Source organism: Mizuhopecten yessoensis, unplaced genomic scaffold, assembly GCF_002113885.1.
Source record: "Mizuhopecten yessoensis strain PY_sf001 unplaced genomic scaffold, ASM211388v2 scaffold2911, whole genome shotgun sequence".
NCBI lineage: Eukaryota > Metazoa > Mollusca > Bivalvia > Pectinida > Pectinidae > Mizuhopecten > Mizuhopecten yessoensis.
Window position 1 is genome coordinate 103,515 of NW_018404781.1, and position 25,176 is coordinate 128,690.

At 37.5% G+C, this 25,176-nt stretch overlaps 1 protein-coding gene across 1 annotated transcript; it reads right to left on the reverse strand.

Annotated features, from left to right (window-relative positions):
- Nucleotides 1-6,802: 6,802 nt before the first annotated feature.
- LOC110446651 lies at nucleotides 6,803-14,163 on the reverse strand. The gene is made up of 4 exons (XM_021491908.1): nucleotides 14,064-14,163; nucleotides 11,546-11,612; nucleotides 10,764-10,868; nucleotides 6,803-10,232 (listed from the first exon to the last, which is right to left on the reverse strand). Exons 2-4 carry the CDS (start codon nucleotides 11,571-11,573, stop codon nucleotides 7,735-7,737), a joined length of 2,631 nt encoding a protein of 876 aa, XP_021347583.1. The 5' UTR covers nucleotides 11,574-11,612; nucleotides 14,064-14,163; the 3' UTR covers nucleotides 6,803-7,734.
- Nucleotides 14,164-25,176: the final 11,013 nt, after the last annotated feature.

Sequence of the window (25,176 nt, forward strand, 5' to 3'; positions counted from 1 at the left end):
CTGTCCTTAAACAATTCTTGTTATTGGTATTTCTCAAGAAGTACCTGAGGGATCTTTCTTAAATTTTATATGTAGGTTCTCCTTGGTCCTTAGCTGTGCAGGGCAACTTTTGAGACTGATCAGATAAACAACATGGCCGACAGGCAGCCATCTTGGATTTCGATAGTGAAGGTTTGATATCGCTATTTTTAGCTCACCTGGTCCGAAGGACCATGGTGAGCTTATGCCATACCACAGCGTCCGTCAACTTTTTCTTTAAAACGCTTCTAGTCATTAACGACTGAGCAGATTTTGACGAAATTTGGTCAGAAGCATCCTTGGGGGAAGGGGAACAAATTTTGTATAAACAGTGGGTCTGGTCCCCCTGGGCGCTGAGGGGCGTGGCCCAATAGGGAAACCTTAGCAAATTCTTTGTAATCCTTCTTCTGTAGGAATGAAAGGATTTGGTCCATATTTGGTCTGAAGCATTTTTGGGTAAAGGGGAACCAATTTTGTATAAACGGTGGGCCTGGCCCCCTGGGTCCTGAGGGGCGGGGCCCAATAGGAGAAACATAGCAAATTCTTTAAAATCCTTCTTCTTCTGTAGGAATGAAAGGATTTGGTCCATATTTGGTGTGCAGCATCCTTGTGTAAAGGGGAACCAATTTTGTATAAACGGTGGGCCTGGGTCCTGAGGGGTGGGGCCCAATAGGGGAAATAGAGCTAAAAACCTTTATAATCCTTCTTCTACCATAGGGATTCAGGGATATTATCCTAATTTAGTCTGGAGCATCCTTGGGCAAAAGGGACTCAATTTCGTATAAACAGCGAGTGTGCCCCCCCCCCCCCTGGGGGCAGAGGGGGGGGGCCCAATAGGGGAAACATAGCAAATTCTTTAAAATCCTTCTTTTTCTGTAGGAATGACAGGATTTTGTCCAAATTTGGTATGAAGCACCCTTGGGGGAAGGGGAACCAATTTTGTATAAACGGTGTGTCTGACCCCCCTGGAGGCAGAGAGGCAGGGGCCCAATAGGGGAAATAGAGGTAAAACCTTTTAAATCGTTCTTCTACCCTAGGGATTAAGGAATATTTTCCTAATTTAGTCTGGAGCATCCTTGGGCCAAGGAGACTCAATTTTGTATAAGCAGTGGGTGTGGTCTCCCAGGGGACAGAAGGGTGGGGCCCAATAGGAGAAATAGAGGTGAAACCTTTAGGATCCTTCTTCGACCATCGGGATTAAGGGATTTTATCCTAATTTAGTCTGGAGCATCCTTGGGTCAAGAGGACTCAATTTTGTATAATTGGTGGGTATGACCACCCCCAACCCCTCTAGGGGCGTAGGGTTGGGGCTCTGTTTGAAGTTTGTTTTCGCTATATCTCAAGTACTGGATGGATCTTTCTGAAATTTCATATGTGCTTACAGCACCTACCATGGATTGCTATATCTTTACTTCATACCAATTATTTTAATCATATTCAGGTGAGCGATACAAGCCCTCTGGGCATCTTGTTTGGGAAGTACGGGAGGGATCTTTCTCAAATTTTATATGTAGGTTCCCTTTGTTCCCTTGTTGTGCAGCAGTTCCTCAAATGGACGGTATCCCGCTTGCCAATGGAGATTAAAGTCTTGCTCGGACGACCAAAAGTTGTCAAAAGTGAAGTAGTCCCTGCAAGCCAAACAAAAAATATTTGGTTGACTGTTGAAAGATTTATGAATAAAAGAAATTATAGTTCCTTCCACATTAACTGGGGGGCAGTACATTTTTCAGTTGTCATTACTTCGATTTGAAACGTACTGTCTGTGATTTAGAAAATGTGATGATTTTTTTTTCAGATTTTCTATATAAAATACAGCCAGGGTGTCTTCTTTGAGTTGCGAGTTTTGTGTATTTCTTTGGGAAACATGCATGTACATGTCAGGTTTTAACTAGGGTTGAAGAATTAAAAAGATAATGTTTTATTCTGGTTTACATATTACAAACATTGTCATGTTATATGTAATTTAAAGGTGCTGAAGCATTGTGTTAAATGCTGTGGAAATATTTCTTCCCTAGAATATTTGGGCCACCAATATGTCATTTGGGATCCTTTATTGTTCATGTTTACTTTTGAAACTGATCAGTTAAACAAAATGGCCTACCGACAGCCATCTTTGATTTTTGACATTGAAGGTTTGTTAGTACTATTTCTCAGGAATAACTTGAGGGATCTTTCTCACATTTGATATGTAGGTCCCCTTGATCCCTCGTTGTGCATGTTATATTTTGAGACTGATCATAAAAACAAAATGGCTAAAGGAAGAACTAAACAGATCTTTCTCATATTGCAATGATCGATTCTATTTCTTTCACATTAAGTACTGTACTAGTAAATATGTGAAATGACAAACTCACTTTGAAGGTTGGCTTTCATACACATCAGTATTAAGTTTAGATCAAAAGTTACCTCAAGGTGCATTTTCTGTTAACATGACTCGATCAAACAGATTAGAGGAAAGAAGAGAAAAGATCGAACTGACAAAGAACTAATGAAGATGGTACAATGGTGGGCGCCAAGATCCCTGTGGGATCTCTTGTTGTTAATCCAAACCTGTTATCACTTTAAGTGTGTACTGAACAGTTATATTAGTGCCATGAGTAATCTTGTGATAATGTATAAATATTGAAATTATAATAATCATGAAAACAATATGTTATTATCTAATGGTATACATATGCATTCTTATTCCTTACAATAGATTGATTAGTTTTGGCTGTTCCTGTTTGTCATTGTTTAAAAGTATGAGCTAGACCTGTCATCATGTAAAAGTACGAACTAGGCCCTGTGAGCATCTTAAAATGATGAGTTACATTGTTGGTCTAAAAAAATGCCAAATTGATTAATAAAACAACTTATGTGGACAAAAGTCATTATTTTCCTGTGTGTTTAGACCAACCAAAAGAATCATTGCTCTTTTGCTGTTTGCATTACTACGTTTGAATGGTCCAAACACATTGGATGAAATACTTTGACTTTTACCCATACAAACATGAAATCAATATATCATGTATCATATCAATATCATGAAGATGATGGGCAATATTCTACATTAAGCTTTTAAATGAAATTGTCGCAGTACCAATTTCTAACTAGGAGATGAGCCTCACTATTTTGAGATTTGCAATGGTACAGACTGTTTATCGTATCTTGAAAATTTGAGTTTTACTGGTAAGGTGGAGTAACATTCACATCTAGAGGTCAATGATCAAGAAAATGTGCCCAGAGATGAAAGCTTTCTTACGAATTATTGTTGCGCATTCCTAGGAGACAAATATTTTATACATGTAAGGCATGTTTAAGTGTAAAATATCTATGGACATTGTGAAATCAAATTTCAAGAAAGTAAAATAAAGTTGATATTTTTGTAAATACCTGGAACTTTTGTCTTGTGTACTGTAGTTGCAAGTATTGTTTAGTTTTTGTCCACTTCTTTATGGAAAAGCAGGAAAAGCTATTGTATGGATGCTTTGGGGTAAGAATTCATGTATCTAGAAGTAAGTTTACCAGCCCATATCATCAGATGGTAGACTGTTCAAATCTCCTTTCATCCATGACAATGTCTTGTTAATGCTATTGCGAGAAAAATACTTGATGGAAGTTTCCCTTCCACTTGTAGGTTTTCCATGGTCCTTTTTTGCATATTTCATTTTGAGACTGATCGGACAAGACAGCAGCAAGGTAGCAAATTTGGATTTTGACGGTTAAATTAAAGATTGATTCTGCTATTTCTCAAGAAGAAGTTTTTTTTCCCAATTTCATAATGTAGGTACCCCTTGTTCCTTAGATATGCACATTTCATTTTGGAACAAATGGGGGGGGGGGGAAACCAAGATGGCCACCAGGTACTGTAGCTTGTTAGTTTTTATCACAAGGTTTGTCTTGGTCTGTAGCTTTGCATGCTATATTTGTTATTTGCACATTTATTAGCTCACTGGGCCAAAGGACCAAGGTCAGCTGATGCCATACCGTGGCTTCTGTCGTACATCCGTCGTCTGTGCGTTAACAATTTCTTCAAACGACTTCTTCTTCCTAACCACTGATTGAACTATAACAAAATTTGACTGGAAGCATCCCTAGGTGGTGGTGATTCAAAATTGTCCAAATGGTGGGGCTGAGGGGCGGGGCCAAAAAGGGTTAATATTGCTTTAAGCGACCTCTTCTCTGGAACTAAGAGATGGATATCAACCATATTTGATTGGAAGCATCCCTAGGTAGTGTGGATTCAAAATGGCCAAAAATAGTTTATTACTTGGAAATGGTTGAGATTCCCAGCCTGTAACTTTATACACAATTGCGAGTATAAAGAGAAGAATGCTCATATGCTTCCAGGATGGACAACCGTTGGAGACATGGTCCCTTGGTCATTACTTTGAAACGGGTCGAGATCCCCACCTCAGAATTATATATATACAAAACCTGCTGTTGACACTGGCAAGTCATCTGATGATGTATCCATGGCTACCACTAATGTCACCATATCTTGTTCTGATGTTCATGAGCCAGAAAATGATGTAACCACGACTGTATCTGATGCCACTTTACCTGCTGTAATGCTTGGCTTAAAGAGACCAATGCAGTCATGATATTAGAATTGACCCTTGGGTCTTGCCACAACCCTAGGGACCTAGTTTCCGAGTCACAGCTTAGAAATAGTTGAGATCCCCACCCCATAATTAACCATACATAAAATTGCTGGGCATGACAAATCTAACTTAAGCTACAAGGATTGGGATTTGGGGTCTGGCCCCTTCCCTTGGATCTTATTTGGAGTTATCACTAGTTGCATTGACTGTTGGCATGACTCACTCCAACAAATAAAAGATCAAACTAAAGATCAATTTTGAACATAGGACCAATGAAGATCTAATCATCTTAGAAAATGATGGTTGCCATGATGAAAGGTCTAACTAGGTCAGGAAAACATCAACATATGTTAATCCTCTCATGTCGATGAGATTACCATTCTTCGGTTGATTCCCTCTCAATGGTTGCATTCTCCAATAAAAGTTTGGTGCCCTGAATGTGTCCAGGGCCTCAATTATTAGAAAAAAGAATCGGTAAATCAAAACATTTTCAATATTGTTTTATTATAAAAAATCAAGCTCAATAATTATATGAAAGCACAAAACATAGTTAATCCTGTTAATAAAGCAAAAGTAGAACTGTAAGCCACATGCTGCCTTAATACATCAAAAACATGGAAACAGTATTTTTAGGTCACATGAGCTTTAGATCAAGTGACCTATTGTATCCGTCTTCGTCTGTCGTCGTCCGTTAACATTTTACATTTTCAACTTAGCTGAAATACTGGCAAAGGCATTTCATTAATATTTCATGGGAAGGTTACTGACATCTCCCTGAAGTGTTGTTATTTTTCGGGTCGATCAGAAATCCAATATGGCCACCACGGCCGCCATTTTGAAAAACTATTTCAAACTTAAAGTCAAGTTCTGCTGGGTCGATTGAACTGAAACCTGGTAGGAATGATCGACTCATGGTCCTGACAAAGTGTTGTTATTTTTCGGGTCGATCAGAAATCCAATATGGCCGACACGGCGGGCATTTTGAAAAACTATTTCAAACTTAAAAACAAGTTCTAATAGGCCGATTTAACCGAAACTCGGTCTAGGAATGATCAGCTCATGGACCTGACAAACTTAAGTTAACGTTATACTTAACTATTTTGTACTCAAATTGGTACATATTTCAACAACAAAAATAAATACTGTAGGACTCAGGTGACCATTTAGGCCCATGGGCCTCTTGTTAATTGATATAGGTACATACAACATTGATTTACTTGGCATAGCCTTGTGCCCCACCATACAGAGTTATGGCCCTTTAGTTCAATTGCAACTTCATACCAATATTTGTCTGGAGCAAAACTTCTCTACTACTTCATCTACAATTACCAAACTTGTTAAATGTATGTTGTTATGTTTTGGAATATGGGGTAAAGGAGGCAGTTTCTATTCAGAATACCTGTATATTGTTTTCAATATTTTGATACATTTTGTTAGGCAAAAATAAATAAATCTCATACATCCATGATTTGGTTTCTTGCCAAAATAACAAAAGACCTTCTTTGAGTGGTACCTGTGAACAAAACCTGGAGCCCTGGTGTTTTAATGGAATAGAAGTGATGGGGCAATAAATTTAAAATCATAATCGATAAACGGTTTATAATTTAATAGGACTGAATACCAAATAAAGTGAGAACCCTACCATTACTCCAATACACAGGTGCTGGACACACTGATACATATCACTTATATCAAGCACCTGTGCATCATTGAACAGAGTGTAAACTACATTAGGTTTCGTTCTTTCATAATGAATGGATTTCAAGCAACTTGTATGCAGTTTTATCAACCATATATAATAAATCAGAGGAAGAAATGACCATCAATGCATACCTTACATGGGATAACTTGACATTAAGATTTCAATAATGAATCGATTATATCCATTATGAAATTTATAATCAAAAATCAGAATTGGAAAGGGCAAGAAAACAATCGATTTTCGATTGTAATCGATCATCACCCCATCACCATGGAATAGCCCATAAAAAAATCAGCAGCAGCAGAGTTTTAAGTATGACTCTTTGATTTTACAAGGAGTCTAATTACTGGATAGTACTGGGATTGTAACAGGCATATTTTGTTCTGCCCTTAGCAGAGCTCTTGTTATATTTTCTAAAACATTAATTTATTTATTTAAACTTTGATAGAGTAGTTATGCTTTATTTTTTCATTTCAAACAGTTCTTTGAACAGCAAATTAAGTGTTGACAACAATGAAATTGATGACGTCACAATAGATTGATGGCGTTACAATAGATTGATGACGTCACAATAGATTGATGACGTCACAATAGATTGATGGCGTTACAATAGATTGATGGCGTTACAATAGCAAATGTTATAGTCTCACAACAACATTTGCCTTCTCAATACATTGCAATAGAAGGATGCAGAGCAAATATCTGACTATGAATCATACTTGATATGTATGCTACACTGGTATTAGCATGCAAGTCAACAACCAAAAAAGTGAAAAGCTGGAGTAATGTTTATCAGAACAGTTGTTAGGGTCCACTGCTTGCTTTTGTTTAATATATACATGTACAGGAACACAATGCAGTAAAAATAAATACTAGCCAATATCATATCTGTAATGTTACTGTACCAATTATTACTCCAGGTAAGCTTTTCTGTGTAGACACCAATAGCTATTTCCATTTGAAGAAAATTTACATACTGAACTCATAATGATAATTTACAACAATAATCATAAATGACAAATATTTTTTAACCTTCTTTTAAACAAACGTAATGGCTGGACATAGCTGTGGACCATTTCAATGCTAGGTAAATTCAACGGGGAGACTGTAAGTATCAGTAAGGTTTTAGTGGACCATTTCAATACCAGGTAAATTTGTCTTTCATGCACGAGACAGCACATATCCTTTTTTGTGGGGCAAAATGTTACAATTTATGTTAACTAAAACTTTGAAACAAGATTTGCCAAGTCTACAGTTATATTTACATTCCACTTTGATGAGTTTTCCAAAATGTTGACGGTGCACAACAGCATAAACAAATCAATCTGATTCAAGTGTAGTTTTCTTGAAAAATCTGGGTTGATATATCAAGGTTTGCTACTAAATAATCTTTCTATTTTTTACATTGTACCATACATTTTTTTAGATTTTTTAGAATCGCCCATCTCTGGAGTCCCAGCTGTCACGGTCACGAAAGCTTGGTGGGTCCTCTATGTCCCCTGCCTTCCCTCCGTTAGGAGTACTCAGAATCAATCCTTGCCTCACCATGTACCTGGCCAAAGCTACATGTCCATACTTAGCAGCAGAGGAAAAGGAGAATTCATTCTTCATTGTATGCTTGTCTGTATTGGCACCATTTTCTAGCAGCAATTCACAAATGATGTAGTAGCCTTGCTCCGCTGCTATATGTAATGGAGTTTTATTGTCCCTATTCTGACAATCTATGTCAGCCTTTTTGTCAAGAAGGAAACTGATCATTTTTTCGTTGTGGAAGTAAACAGCATAATGAAGTGCTGTCCATCCCATATCATCACGACTGTTTATATCAAAGTTCTTGTCCAACAAGCGTTGGACATTGTTCTCGTCTCCCAGGGAGGCTGCGGCTTGTAATGGGGCTATCAGGTCTCCATAGGCTTTGTAAGGATTCTCCTTAGTGTATGTGTCTGCAATGCTTCGGATTAGGTAGTCATCCTGTGCAAAGATAGCTGATGTCAACATGGAAGACCCATCTGGCATCTTTCCATCTTTCACCTTTTCGTTATTCATTCTCAAAGTTTGTATAACATTTCCGTTCCCAGACATCAATGCCAGGTGAATGGGTCGACGCCCATTAGGTGCCACCTCATTGGCATCAGCCTTGTGCCGGAGAAGTGCTTTGAGTGCACCCTCCTTTTTGTTGCATACAGCTCTGTGGCAGGCTGTGTAACCTTCTGCAGATTTCTCGTTGACATCCAACTTCCCCATATCTAACAAGTAATCCACCACCGAATCCTCACACCTTAATGCAGCAATATGTAAAAGTGGGGCTTTCATCTTCAGGAGGAAGGCGACGTCAGATCCGTACAAATCTTCCAAATCATCCTCTGGCAGAGGATCATCAACAGAAAGCGCCATGCCAGCCTTGTGAAGAGCCTCTAATACTTTGGCATGCCCCAGTCGGATGCCATATTGACCTGAACATGTGGCCAGAACACCTGCCCGCATTTCCTCCTTAAACCACTCCTCTTGACGCATGTCCTCCAGGTCCTCGTGTTTCAGGTACTCCTCCACCGTACTGCGTTGTCCGTAGTAACAGCACCAGAAGAAAAGTGAACGATTGTATTCTCCTCTTTGTTGTACTACAGGTAGTAAACTTCCCATCTCTGTCATAAACTCGAACCACATTTTAACAAACTTCTCATCGTCAAAGGTGGGGTGGCCAGCTATCTGGGGCAGATTTCCTGCCAGGATTTCAAAGGTGAATCGCTGACACAGAGGAGCATGTTCTTTGTGCCAGACTGTTACACTGGTTACAACATTTGACGAGTAACTGGAAGTCGTCCTGATCCTGTTGATGAGGAAATCACTGCTGCAGAGCTCTATAACCAACGCTGGAAACTTGTTGGTCACAGCCTCAGCCATGGTATGGTAGGACCTCTCGTGCATGAATTTCCAACCGTGTCTCTTGGTGGGAAGAAGGAACAATCCATACAACAGTGTTGCCGAGTAACGCATTTTTGAAAGGTTCAAATCCTCGACCCCTAATGCCTCTGATAAACGGCGTATGATGTGCTGCTCTTTGTCTGTGAATTCCTCAAAGCTATGTTTATCCAGTTCAAGCTCCCCGTCGAACAAGATGCCTATTGCCAGCGTCAAGTATATCGTCTTGTTGAACCCCAGAACCTTCTGGATGGCATTTTTGAATGATTGGAAGGGATTGGAGAAGAACTTGGGTCCTTCCATGGTAAAGCTCTTGACTGATCCAAACATCCTTGCAACATATGGATAGGACTGTGAAATATTCTTGTAGTCGAGATTGAGTTTTTCTCTGTAATCCAGTCCTCTGTAACCTCCATTAGCAGACATGATCTTTTCTCGCCAAGCTTGCTCTGGCTGGAATTTGCTTTCGGTCATATCAAACACCATATCTTTTCTGAAGAGATCGAGATAAGCTAGCTCCCCTGTCAGGGCTTCGTGGTGACTCTTGTGTAAACAGATAATCACCACTAGTTTCTGCATGTTTGCCATGATTTGTTTGGATATCTGTAGAAGAGTTTTCTTCCATCCTCTAACGGTATGCATGTTTACCATTGATGTACCAAATATATCATCAATGAGGACGACTTGATATTTACTGGTGTCCACCTTATTCTCCCAGTCAGCAGGTGAATTTACTTTAACGTACTCGTATATTCTTTCTCCGCGGCCAGCGAGGCTGTACGAGACAAATCTTTCCTTAGACCTTGCATCTCCTTTATCCGGCATCGTTTTTGGGGACATGATCAATTTTTTGATGAGCCACTCTGCCATTGAAGATTTACCGTCACCAGGCTGGCCTGTGATAGTCAGGAATCCGTTCCTCCACAACATCTGGATCGCTATGTCATGGATGGGTGTCCATTTTATCATGTCTCCAACAAAAGTGTACGGGGCAAAGAAGTTATGCCACACTGCAACATAAAACAAAAGTTATTTACATATTTTAAATTTTACTTCACCAGTATCTTAGGGGGGCTCCTCACAAAAGGGTAACATTTGGGACTGACATTATTTCCTAAATTTTTCTTTCATTTTGGAAGATTAAGTGCCATTAAATAGAAGGATCAATTAGGTGGTTGGAAGTTAAAACCTTGTATGATAATTTTTATCAACAAAACAAGGTTAGAATCTGACATGTAATATAAAATATTGCAAAAACATAAATTTGTTTTAAAAAAATCGACAAACTTTACCTAATTTAGAACCTGTGACCCTAATTACACAATATTTTCTTGGTCTTACTGTTTTAAAAGTAATAAGGAAAATCAGGCAATCACCATCCTCTGAAACCATAGGTTCTGCTCTTGATAGTTTTATTTATGTTTGTTGCCATGCTTTCTAAGAGAAAACTTTGATTTAAATTACAAACTTTCATTTAAAGTACATGTTGTTTGTTTTAATCTTTGTCAAATGTTACTGAACTACATTTCACTGGCTCTTACGTTCTTGTTCATCCTGATTGAGGAAAACCTCTAGGTTGTATTCAGGAGATGGTCTATGTATTTCCACAAACTCCGATCCACTCGACCCTTGGCCTTCCTGTGAACCTGCAACGTACATTTTATAGGAACATAGTTTCAGCAAATATTAGGTGTATGACATTTTTATAGAGAGGACTTAATTCTATACAGACTTCCACTCTATAGTAAATGATAATGGTTGATGGTAATTAGTCTTTTCTAAATATGAATTTAATCTTGATTTTAGCTGCAACTCCTGTTACTGTATCATGCTTATACTTTGCAGATAATTTTGATGATTTGTGGCCTGTTATAACCCTGACAAATGTGGCCATTCTGAGAGTTAGTCGGAACATTTTGAATCATTTAAACGGTAAAACCTCATAATTTTTTCCATGAACAAAGCGGCGAAAAATTCATTTTGTATATCATCATTGAACTATGTAAGCTAAAATATCATGAATTCAAGTAAGAGATATATTATATCCTATATTTGATTTGCTCATAAAGTGACATTAACAGATTCCATTAGGTGATGGTGTATACAATGTTTATATATAAAAGCAGCACCCTGTAAATAAGCTCCATCTTGTATCACTTATCGATGAAAATGCTTGTGAAGTGAAATATTGCAGCAGACAATATTTTTCATCAGATCCATCCTCATGATCAATATTCAAGAACGGAGCATTTGTTTCTTTGGGAATTTACTCCCAGATATGTCTGAACTTTGTCACTCACAGTACTAGTACATGCTGAATTACCTGATCTGCTGTGCTGTTGCCTCGACATTTCTACAAATCTTTGTCTGTCATCCAATCAGCATGACACCTATGAGTAGGGAGTAAAATCAAGTCATTATTAGTGTATAATATTAAATACACTTAAACTTGGCAAGGATTTACACAACATGTTTCATTATGATGACTGATGAGGCCAGGACTTGCAATCTTTGTTTCTACAGATTTGTCCTGAGGCACATAAGAATTTTCCATGATATACACATTTTGTTTTATTTGAAATGGAAGCATGCTTGCAATAAATCAAAGATTTAGGAACAAATTCTGTAAAATTTAGATTGACAGATTATATACTGTATAACATGAAATGTTTGTTGTGTATAAACATTTGTGATTATAGTGGTTGTTATTGAACCACGAAAATAAATACAGTGAATTTGAATGATATGTGTGTGTAAGTGTGTTAATATGGGACATCCACGAAAGTTTGTACCACGAAACAATTTAAATGCTTCAAACCACGAAGGAAAGTGCCCACGAACATTTTGTGTTATACAGTATATAGAGCTATGATAATCAGCCATATTTGAACCAAACTAACATGTGATGTCAAAAATTGCCAGATCTCATCTGAACTATTCAGAGGCGCAAAGCTACAAACTAAATACTTTGGAGAAATCAAAGAGTGATGACCCTTGGATACCTTAGGGCATCTGTATATCTTGGGCTACCATAGGTCACCAAGAATGACAGTTTCCAACTGTCATGGCTACCCAATGAAACCAGGCTACTTTAGGTTACCTGACTATCTGAAGTAACTAAGCTACATACAGGTAATCAGCCTACCTTATTATGTCATCAAGAGTGATGACTGCAATTGGTCATGGTTGTCACAGACAACCGTACTACATAAGGTCACTGCGTTGCCAAAATACCTTTGGTTGTCTCGAGACCTATAATGGTACGTCATGCTTGTATGTATAGCCCATTATAACATCTGAGTAAGATTTCCTTGGGCATTTACATGTACATGTATCAGATGAGGTGCTTCAAACGTAACATCCCCACATGTTTGTCAGTTTATGAAAGTAACTGACAATATTAAGTTTGTTTTTTGTTTATATATATAAAGTCTGAATATCTACTGATAATTTTTTTTTTTTTTTACATTTTTAAAACATTAATTTTTACGTGTTTAGAGATTAACATAGAAGAGGAAGGCAAAGTTACCCCAATGTTTGCAGAATAAAGCTATTTTTTTAATTTTGTGTCAGTATACAGATACCATTCACTTGAAATGGAAATTAAAAAAAATGCCTGTTTTATACATTTGAAAAGTGTTCCAGTTGGGTAACATTTCATTTTGGGTTCCCTGACATTATGTGATAGTTGTGTGGTAGGGTTCAATTGTACATAGGATTAAGGTCGCCTCGAGCTAGGGGGAATTTCCCTTAAGCTCAGTGGTAGAGCGTCCGACTAGGAACCTGGAGATAGAGGGTTTGATCCTCGATGGAAGCACACTATTCTCTTTCCTGTTACAAATAGTGTCCGTGGCCCTCTCTGTGGTGACAGGGAGTTAGATCCTGGGTTGTGGTGTTCGAGGGCGAACACATTTAAAAAGGGGGGAGTAGTGTGGGAGTGTTCAATTGTACATAGGATTAAGGTCACCTTCTAGCTTCGAGCTAGGGGAAATTTCCCTTTAGCTCAGTGGTAGAGCGTCCGACTAGGAACCAGGAGATCGAGGGTTCGATCCCCGGTGGAAGCACACTATTCTCTTTCCTGTTACAAATGGTGTCCGTGGCCCTCTCTGTAGTGACAGGGAGTTAGAAACTGGGTTGTGGTATTCGAGGGCGAACACATTTAAAAAGGGGGGAGTAGTGTGGTAGTGTTCAATTGTACATAGGATTAAGGTCACCTTCTAGCTTCGAGCTAGAGGGAATTCCCCTTTAGCTCAGTGATAGAGCGTCTAACTAGGAACCTGGAGATCGAAGGTTCGATCCCCGGTGGAAGCACACTATTCTCTTTCACTTTCTCATATGTTTCTAATATGAAAAATTGAAATTTTGGATTTTACATTTATTATTGGAAACGAAGAATATAAGTATTTATTGTTTAATAATGATATCAATTTCGGGTTGTTCTTCGTGTTTTGACACGTTGATCATGGCTTTTTTTATTTATAAAAATATGATCGACGCACATCCAAAACCGGAAACGGTTCTCCAAAAAGTTGTTACTGAAAATTAACAGGTATATAGCGGTATTAACGATAATAGTGAATCCCAAAATGTGTATGATTATATACATAGAGATGAAGTCCATTCAGCTATAACATAACGCGAGTCGGAGGAAGTTTCCAGCAACAAAAGTAGCCCTTCCCCCACCACCAATGATCATGTGCAGTTGTATAGCTTAGGAACAAGTCGTTCAAACAAAACATACTCGCGTACGTATGAAGTGTTACACCTAATAATTCTGTTATTAGTTTTGAAACGAAACCTTAACAAGTTCAATTCGAACAAATCAAATAATATAGGCATACCATGAACACCAACTGGAAATCCAACGATGTCCGGTATCGGGGAATTTCCACTTTTGGTTAGAGACTCATCAGTGTCACTCAAACGCTTATTACGGCTTAAGCTTGCTGAACCGGTCGAACTACTGCTAGTGGAACTCTGCTATCACAATTTAGTACAGGACCAATCTAGCCTGTGCTGACAATTTCCTTAATTTAAATACAACAATATTGTTCTAAACAGTATTACACGCGCTACACAATACATTATACAGCATTATTATAGGCAGTAATATGTTTTACGGCACGGCCGTTAGTGAGGGCGGAGCTAGGTTGTAAATCAGACCTACATGTATAGCTATACAGTGTATATAACAGTTAAGTTTCCTTTCTTGATTTCTTTTTGGCTGACAATATGTTTGATATCTTGAAGTTTTCCGCGTAGGCGTATGATGACATGACATTAACGTGAGAATGCGAAAGGTTCATTAGACTCTATATAAATATTTAAATTTGCACCTGTTGAATCCATTGCAAAAATCAAGTGCAGCAGAATCTACAAAGACATTGAAATAAAACATATTAGGATGGATATTGTTAATCATGTATAATAGCATAGTTATCTGATATCCACGAAAAGATATATATATATATGTATATATCTTTACGAATAAGCCCTTTGGATTACTTCAAACTTAACTTCAATGATTTATAAATATTGTATCCAGAGAGAATTTATGCATAGTATTTTACAATTTTTTGTGCTTTGAATGTGTAAAAATTAATTTGTTCAATGCTATAAAAAATGGATTTATATGAAGTTTCTATTAAAAATAAGAAGAATATTCGATATCACATTTTTTGTCATTTTCCAATACCCATCCTTGCAGCCCAGAGAGTCAATAGATCTTGAATTACTAAATCAAACCTACATGTATAGCTACTGGGCTATACACTATTACAGTGTATATTACAGTTAAGTTTTCTTTCTTGATTTCTTTTTTTTCGCTGACAAGATGGTTGTTATCTTGAAGTTTTCCGCCTAGGCATATGATGACATGACATTAACGTGAGAATGCGAAAGGTTCATTAGACTCTATATAAATATTTATTTTTGCACCTCTTAAATGGAATCCATTGCAAAAATCAAGTGCAGCATATTCTACAAAGACATTGAAATAAAACATATTAGGATGGATATTGTTTATCATGTATAAAAGCATAGTTATCTGATATCCACGAAAAAATATACATATATATATATATATGGGGCAAAGAAGTAATTCCAACGTCAGTGTGGACAAGTTTAGGTTGTTAAATTTTCGGAGCGATCCGCTCCTTTCTCAAGACACAGTGAAACGGAACAGTTACATGTACATATACATCATATTACAAGAAATAGAACTGGTATACTGTAATTGAAAATATAGCTATTATATAAAAAAAACCCACAATATTCCCCTCGGCTAAAGACAGCCGAAGGCAGCAATTAAGGTGAGAACATCGCGGACAAGGAACACTCGCTCTCCCAATTTCGGTTCGATCCCCAGCGGTGGTGGAAACAAGAGAGTGATGTCTGATAGGGTTAGTTGTTATCCCTCCGATGGCACGGTGGTTTTCCCCCCGTGAGTTTCCTCCTCCACGAAAACACCATTTGTTCCCTTAGCGGCGTCGTAATAAAAGCTCTACAGAGCTTATGTTTGTTGTTGACAATTGTACACGACGTTAAATAAAGATTATTATGTATTTATTATTTATTATAACGCTGATGTAGAGGACCTATTCTTGCGTATGTATATATATCTTTACGAATAAGCCCTTTGGATTACTTCAAACTTAACTTCAATGATTTATAAATATTGTATCCAGAGAGAATTTATGCATAGTATTTTACAATAAATTTTGTCCTTTTTATGTGTAAAAAAAAATAAAAATGTTCAATGCTATAAAAACTGGATTAATATGAAGTTTCTATTAAAAATAAGAAGAATATGCGAAATCACAATTTTTGTCATTTTTCAATACCCATCATTCCAGCCAAGAGAGTTAATAGATCTATATATATATATTGTGGATAAATACATTTGTTTCAGCAACTTACTGACTACATGCTTTATATGTCTCTGCTTTATGTATAGTTTTAGCAATAGAGAAAATGTATTGTTTCCTCAATTTGAAATTGAATCAGTTCAGCACATAAAACTGTATAGAATTGTTTTTTAAATCGTGCAGATTTGTAAAACAGCAGATTTTCTTTTATGAATAAAAAAAAAATAGCTGTTAGATAGTAATCAAAAATGAAAATGTAACAGTATGGATTCAATTTTTTTCTTGTTTTTTTTTTTCGTGCAAAATATCAATTAAAAAATTCTTATGAAAATACTGGTATGTTTTTTTATTCTATCATTTTGTTGACAACCAGCACGTTGTTTTGTTGATATTCCGTTTTCAAAATATATACCACTGCACTCTACCCAGAGTTGTCGTAGGGAGTGCAAGGACCGTAACTCTGCGTGATAGTCTCGTTCAACCAGACTCTTGTTGTCTGCGCAAGCGTCTGATTGACCGGGACCGTGAGAGAGCTCCGCTCTCTATTACTATTACATAACTCTAATACTGTCTATAATAATACTATATTCGAGCAGAGACGGAAAAAAAATAAACTACGTAACGTTATACTCTTATGTTGTGAATACGACACGACATGAATTTGAAACAAATATAAACGGCATATAACAACGTGTGTGCATACCCATTTTTTCCACGCACCTGGTCTTTGCCTGGATTGCCTTTATTGCTTAATCATTCTGATTTCTTTTTTTTCAAACCCCCAAGCGGCGCGAAGCGCCGTTGGGGTTTGATCTGTAAACACTTTGTCCACTTCCGGTGCTTCCCCATGCGTGAAAGCCTTCTGGGAAATTGAGTCCGCATACGGTCTACAAAAATACGAAGGTAAACCTTACGGTATCGGTATTTAGTACAGTTTTCTAGTGAAATACCATGAATTCTCCATCTAATAAACACATATGTTTAATGCAGTGACGATAAACGAAATATGATATATTCACAAATAAAAAAGTCACTCTTAGTATTGTCCAATCTGAACGGTACATTAAAGTCTCTGCGTAGATTTTTCAGTTTCAAGTTTAGATGAAGTGAAGGCAGACTAAGTGGTTGTGTTGTCAACATTTGCAGCATACATTATTGTTTTTACATATCAACACAATTAGTATCATTTTTGTCTGGTAGTCTTACCAGATAATACTAGCAAACGGCAAAATTGCAATTAAAAACCCATTCAAAATGGCGCTCTGTATTGTTGTCAAGCGTGACGTCATTATAATTTGGCGTCAAAAACTACGTTACACATTCCCGCGCTTTTCTGATAAAGCAATATTTGCGCCTCATGACGTGATAAAAATGTAAGAAATAGAACATTTCCTGGTTTTCCCGTTCAATACGATATATTCATTTCATTTGTGAAAACGAATGTGATAACAGCTAAAAAACCAACGTTGTGGCAAAATGTGTCTTCGCCTCGAGAAGTAACAACCATTTTTCAAAGGGGCGGGGGCTACGATTGACGCTTTAACCTAGAAGACGCTGCCGTTTTACCCAAAATAGTAAAATAGGAACATTGTCAAAAGAAATATTTGCAAAAAACGCTGCAATTTTGACCAAAGGTATAAAAGATATTTTTATGTAAATCATCTTCATGTCCCGGTTTCTCCCTCTTAGAAGTTGGCGTTATTAACAAATAGTTGACATTAAACGTTAGGCCTAGTCGTGCAGTTGAAACTTTACATTTGCGTGTTGTGGGACAATTATTAAGTGACAAAAGTGCCAAATGTAAGGATATTGAGCGTGAACTGAATATTCTGAAAGACAAAATGATGCCATTTACAATATATATAATTATAAATAAATCGATTCAAGTATGCAGGACCTGTTCCCTCGTGTTTGATGGACTGTCAGTAAGTCGTTTTCATAAAAAAAAGTTTGGTGTCCAGCAGCATTGCTGCATTTTCTTGTTAAAATTTAAATCTAGTCTCGCAGCTTCTCTTTCAACCCCAAAAACTTCAGCTCTAGACGAAACCGAGTTTTTAGTAAATCTCATAAGTAACAATCAAAAACCGAAAAAAATGAAAAAATGTCTGAAAAGATAAAATAAAAGATGAAATCAATGGAATATTCTAATAAACACGGTTCTGAGTGTACAAATCAGTAGAGCTACGTACACCATGATTTTAACCCAATACCTCAAATTATATTATTGTACAGTTATAACAAAAAAAAAAAAAATCAAAAAAAGTGTGTGTGTATATGTGTGTGTCAGAGACGTATATACTATATATGGCTGTATGTCTTTGGGGGGTGTAGGGGTCTTACAAATATTGTACATAACAGGAACATACTATTTTAATGTGTTTGCTAAGGTTTTAATTACGATATGTATTGCTTCATAATTTATGATATTTGGCCGATTGTCTAAAGTATTATGTAACGCGTGGATACACTGAGTCGTCCGTAGTATTATCTTAGTAATATATATTGCATCTTATTCGCATTCATGTGCAGGGGCGGGTCCAGGTGAGGGCGTAATGGGCGTACGCCCCCCTTTTCAACCCCCCCCCCCCCCAAAAAAAACCCTATCGTTATCTGCTAATATTGTATTGAATATGGCAATTTATCATATTCATTAATTAAACACATACTCTGATTTCTTTTTATACTGATTCCCCCCTCCGATGGGTGATCCGTAGTTTTTTCCCAAAAAAAAAGGTACAATGTTTTTTGGATTTGATTCTGCGCCCCCTCTTTCAAATACTCTAGAAACGCCCCTGATGTGTACCGTTTACTGTTACTATAATACCCGAGTGGTCAGTCTTTATGGTGTAACGTCATATAGTCTATGTAATTTCACTGCTTGTTTTATTGGTCAATTAGGCGGGCTATTGCTTTGTATGCGTCAGTATCAGTTCACACATATTTTCTATATCGACGGGACGAACTTGACAGATTTACTTGTAGTTTTTTTTAACCTTTTCCAATGTCTTCTATATACAAATCTTTCAAGTATAGGATGCAGGTTTTGTGTAGCATTATATTTTAATGGTCAATTAGCAACGAGCTGATATACAACGAGGTCTAATCTTGTTACACATGAATTAGAGCTAGGTGTCTATAATAGCAATGTAAAGATCAATATTTCTTTTATTTGTAACTGTAACGGCAGATCTACATGTAAAAGGGTATAGTGACAGCGTCACGTATTGTTCCGTCCCATTTTTTGTAAGAGTTATTTCCCTTCGAGCATATGAATACTGAATGTATGGTTAGCTTGACAGCGTAAAATTAATATATTTTTGTATTTGTTACAAAGTCTTAGATCTTGTTTTTAAGGAATAAATGAATCGAAGTTTACCTTTGGACTGTCCACATATGTGCAGGTAATATGTCACTACTACAAAGTCACATTGGCGTTCTTGTTCTGCCTGAAGTGGGACTGGAATCCTAACGGCACTGAGAATAGCGAGGCAGGATATGCCAGAAAAGGGACAGTGTACCATTTCTAATGATAATATATCATTGTTAGGACAGGGGTAACTATATGTAATTTTGAATTTCAAAATCGACACGAAATTCAGGAGGAAAATGACTTGATATAAGTTTTGATTGACGTTATATGTTTGACCAAGTGTAGAGCGTTTTTTTCCTTCTAAACTTGAACAGCACAGATCATTGTGGCATCTGTTATTGTCACCAGATCTATGCAGAATCGAAACGCATTTATGGGTGTCGCTAAATGACGGCATCTTCTTATATATACGACAGTTGCTCAAGTCCGAGCCTTGTTTTAGTAGAGGGGCGCAGCGGCATCTGATCATTTCGTAGTCCATACATTTTAAATTAACACACAACTTTAAAAATGACTTGTGCATGGAATTCATGTGTTTTAAACATAAATACTGAAAATATAATTCGTGTATTTATGTTGTCCATGCAAAGTTGTGTAATCTTTTCTAAAAATAGTGATAGGAACGTCAATAAACAAATGATCATTCTCAGAAGTTTAAAAGAAAATCGTATTTATTGTACTAAACATGGCGTTTAAGACAATTAAATATTTTCTAGAATGCTCATTCCACTAAAAGAGAGTTATACAGAGATTAAAACTACTAGATTAAATTTGATTAAATATGAAGAATTTGTAAAAAGTCAAATAATAATCATTGCCGTTATTCTTATCTCTGAACACTTGTCTAAATAGTGTAAACACACTTTTGAATACTATCTCAACCGATGTTATTACAGGAAAGAAATAAACTTATTTGACAGTTTTTCTTACAATTCTCTACTGTCTTGTATATTCACCCTTAAAATAAAAAGTTATTTTTAACAGCTGGGACACCAAAAATAATTTTACGGAGAAATTACCCGTGTAGTGACGTAGTTTAAGGAAACACAACCAGGTACTAACTATAGGTATGCACTGATAACCAGATTTATCGGCGAGATATTTAAATATCTTACTTATCTTATTGTTAAAACAAGGGCTACCAGAGGTATCGCATGTAAAAGCGGAACCGTCTGCCCGGTACCCGGAGTTATAAATCGCAATAATCTTTCCGATAATCTGACATACACGAAAGCATGACGTGTACGTGATAAAAGTAATCCATTATGTAAACTGTAAACTTATTGATATTTAAACAAATCGATACTTCCTTTTAATTACATGCTCGGTGGTTCGAACGAATCACTCCGAGGCGTTTACCTGATATCCAACCCAGCTGAAGCGAAGCGCAAGATACATACATGATATATCTACGGGTAACTGTGTGCACGAGATACGCGACCAGACACATTACGTACATGTGTATGTGGATTAGTAGTGAACTTCACGGTCAGAGGACACGACCACCCGGGCTATTATGAGTGGTGACTGGGGTAGTAGATCACTTACAATTAGGATTACGTAAATTGCTTGCCAATAAAAACATTTTTTGGATCCCAAATATTTTACCTTATGTTTCACGTGATTTCACTAACATTTCTATAAAGTCAGTATCATCAAACCATGTTTAAAAAGATTTCATCACAATGAGATTTACTAACTAAGGAACATTCGCCTAATACTATAGCTGAAAACGTTTTAGAAATATATGACTTAACCTAAGGAATTACAATTGAAATGAAACGTTCAGAATGAACATATCTTAATCATGGCTTAGATAGTGATTACAAGAATGATAAAGGATATTGTAGACTGTGAAATCAGTCAAAGACATACAACTGTGGTATCTATCGCGAATGAGTCAGAGACATATACAACTGTGGTATCTATCGCGAATGAGTCAAAGACATACAACTGTGGTATCTATCGCGAATGAGTCAAAGACATATACAATTGTGATATCTATCGCGAATGAGTCAGAGACATATACAACTGTGATATCTATCGCGAATGAGTCAGAGACACATACAACTGTGGTATCTATCGCGAATGAGTCAGAGACACTATATAAATATGACATTCATTAGCAGGTGACAGTGAATATTGTCAACCCGAGAAAACCATTGTCACCCGAGGCGAAGCCGAGGGTGACAATGGGTTTTTGAGGGTTGACAATATTCACTGTCACCTGCTAATGAATGTCATATCTATTTTGTTACACCAAAAGTCAATGTAGCTCAGAAACGGCAGCAAACCTCGATAATGACATCTTGTTTGTTGATAGTCTGCTGTTTACAATCGCTATCGCACCGGCGCTTGATGAAATTGGCTGTTGCCGTCAAACGTTCTTGTGACCATCACGTTTGGGAAACGAAGCGGTGCACGCACATTTTTTGCGCATGTGATATTTTTCACTGTCTCATGGCAATATCACCCGCGCCCCGTAAAACCAATGTATTTTCGGAGGGTGACAGAGATTTTTGTTTAATTTTCTCCCAACCAATCAAATAGCTAGAAATTCACTTGAGGTGTAACAAATACAACTGTGATATCTATCACGAATGATAAAAGAGACTTGAACTAACGATACATATTAGTGCGTTAGTATTTTGCTCGTCATTTGGGATAGGTCATTGATTCTTTATGAAATAGGTTTGAAAACAACATGAGGAGTTGCAATCAGTTATAAAATACAATATGTTCAAAAAAGTTTGAAATGAAACGAGTAGCGGTATTATGTACACGGACCTCTCCCTGTTTGGGGTTTTAAACCATTAACGCCACGAAAGCTTTCTGTTTACGAGATAACGTTGTTCCCGTTTCTCACGCAATTGTGAATCGATTATTTTATTTGTAAATTGCTACTCACATCCACTTTCGATTTATATTTGTGGTTTATAATTAACGATCCGGATTTAAAAGCGGACATTGTTTGTGGACAATTAGTGAGGACTTGTAGGATTTAAAGAATCTGGCGCTTTCCCCATTTGATGTCCTAATTACGTACTTAAAACCGTCACCCTTTAGTTAGCGCAATGTAATATGTGGATTTTGTAAATCACATAATTACAGGGTTGAAGGTTATAAAACTTGTGGGCGGAATAAAACTCTTAGCAAACGTCAATAAAGGTTACACGATCATTGTCTACAACATCAATTGTCAATAAACATACAGACGCGAATTGGGGTTTACACATATTCGTCGAAGGCACATGTTTTATTAATTAATTTATAAAAAAAGTAACGTTCTATACTGTGATACATTTGTTACGTCGGAAGGAGACAGGTACTTATAAACGATTGTGTATCGCTATGACACAAGAGCTATTATGAGTGCTCTGTTTATGCATTCAAGTCAAAGTTACATAATACAGAACATTATTTACTGAGTTCTGAATCTGAACACATCTGAGCAGAACAATTGCATCTGTATCGTCAGAGGCTGAAGTTACCAGAGACATTCATTTAACCATGTGCGCACATCAGGAACTCAAGAGTCCGTGTAGGCAGGGTAAACTATAGGACCAATCCATCATACAATATCAAAAAATCCTAATTACAGTGTACATATCTAGAGTTGATGTAGGCGGAGGGGGGTCATTCTCAAAAATACTTAAAGAGCCTCAACGCAAGGCACACATCTGCGAAGTATTGGGGTAGTCAAGGCTATGGACGTATTATACAAAACATGGTAATTACCGGCACTAGTAAACATATCTCCTTGTGACAATCTCAACTCGGCTAATAAAACCAATACTCTACTGATGAACATTCGATACACAGACCCTTTCGTTAAGTTTAGAAACAACGGAATGTTGATATTTAATATGATATGGAGCAGGATCAATTATTCGATACCTTGGCCATGTGTATATCATTATTAATTAATATTCTGAACACCCTTTCAAACAAACCCGAGGAAAATAAAGTATTCACGAGTGACGGCGCATGCAGCGACTCAGTCAAACGTCTATTGTGAGGTACACGTTTTCATGTCGAGTTACGACAGAAAAAAAATGGAAGAAAGGACTAGGTGGTAAATACGGTGTATCGGCGCTATCATCGATTTTCTATGAAGCTAACATATTATGCACGCGCGAGTTCACATTTCGCATGTGTAGACAGGGACAAGTAACAGGGGACAATCATATGCATTCTATTTTGATAAAATACGTTGCCATATTATTGCTTCTTTCGATCTAAAATCTGAATTGTTCTGTTATCTCGTGGATATCCGACCTTGTCGTACTAGAGACAGCTGTAACAACCTGCGTCAGCCAAGACACGGATTCCTGTTTTATCGGCTAGTTGTACTAACATTAAATATTTTCAGAACGTACAACAGACAAATATTTCCACGACATAAGCCTATACAGACAAATCATACAGCATCACTCCACAGGGAAAACACACAACATCACCCAACAGGACAAATTCACATCAACCTACAGGACAAACGCACATCAACCAATCTCATTAAAATCAGATGTTAATAAAAAAAAAATGCTATTAATCCGGTACGTGATAATGAACAGCTGTATTTATTCAGATTGGCACATCAACCTACAGGACAAACGCACATCAACCTACAGGACAAACGCACATCAACCTACATGACAAATACACATCAACCAACAGGACAAACGCACATCAACCTACAGGACAAATTCACATCAACCTACAGGACAAACGCACATCAACCTACAGGACAATCGCACATCAACCTACAGGACAAACGCACGTCATCAACCAACAGGACAAACGCACATCAACCAACAAGACAAACGCACATCAACCTACAGGACAAACGCCCATCAACCTACAGGACAAACGCACATCAACCACCAGGACAATCGCACATCAACCTACAGGACAAACGCACGTCATCAACCAACAGGACAATCGCACATCATCAACCTACAGGACAAACCCACATCAACCAACAAGACAAACGCACATCAACCTACAGGACAAACGCCCATCAACCAACAGGACAATCGCACATCAACCTCCAGGACAAACGCACATCATCAACCAACAGGACAACCGCACATCATCAACCTACAGGACAACCGCACATCAACCAACAGGACAAACGCACATCAACCAACAAGACAAACGCACATCAACCTACAGGACAAACGCCCATCAACCAACAGGACAAACACACATCAACCTACAGGATAATCGCACATCAACCTACAGGACAAACGCACGTCATCAACCAACAGGACAATCGCACATCATCAACCTACAGGACAAACGCACATCAACCAACAAGACAAACGCACATCAACCTACAGGACAAACGCACATCAACCAACAGGACAAACACACATCAACCTACAGGACAAACGCACATCATCAACCAACAGGACAAACACACATCATCAACCAACAGGACAAACGCACATCATCAACCCACAGGACAAACACACATCAACCTACAGGTCAAACGCACATCAACCTACAGGACAAACGCACATCATCAACCCACAGGACAAACACACATCATCAACCAACAGGACAAACGCACATCATCCTACAGGACAAACGCACATCAACCTACAGGACAAACGCACATCAACCTACAGGACAAACGCACATCATCAACCAACAGGACAAACGCACATCATCAACCTACAGGACAAACACACATCAACCTACAGGACAAACGCA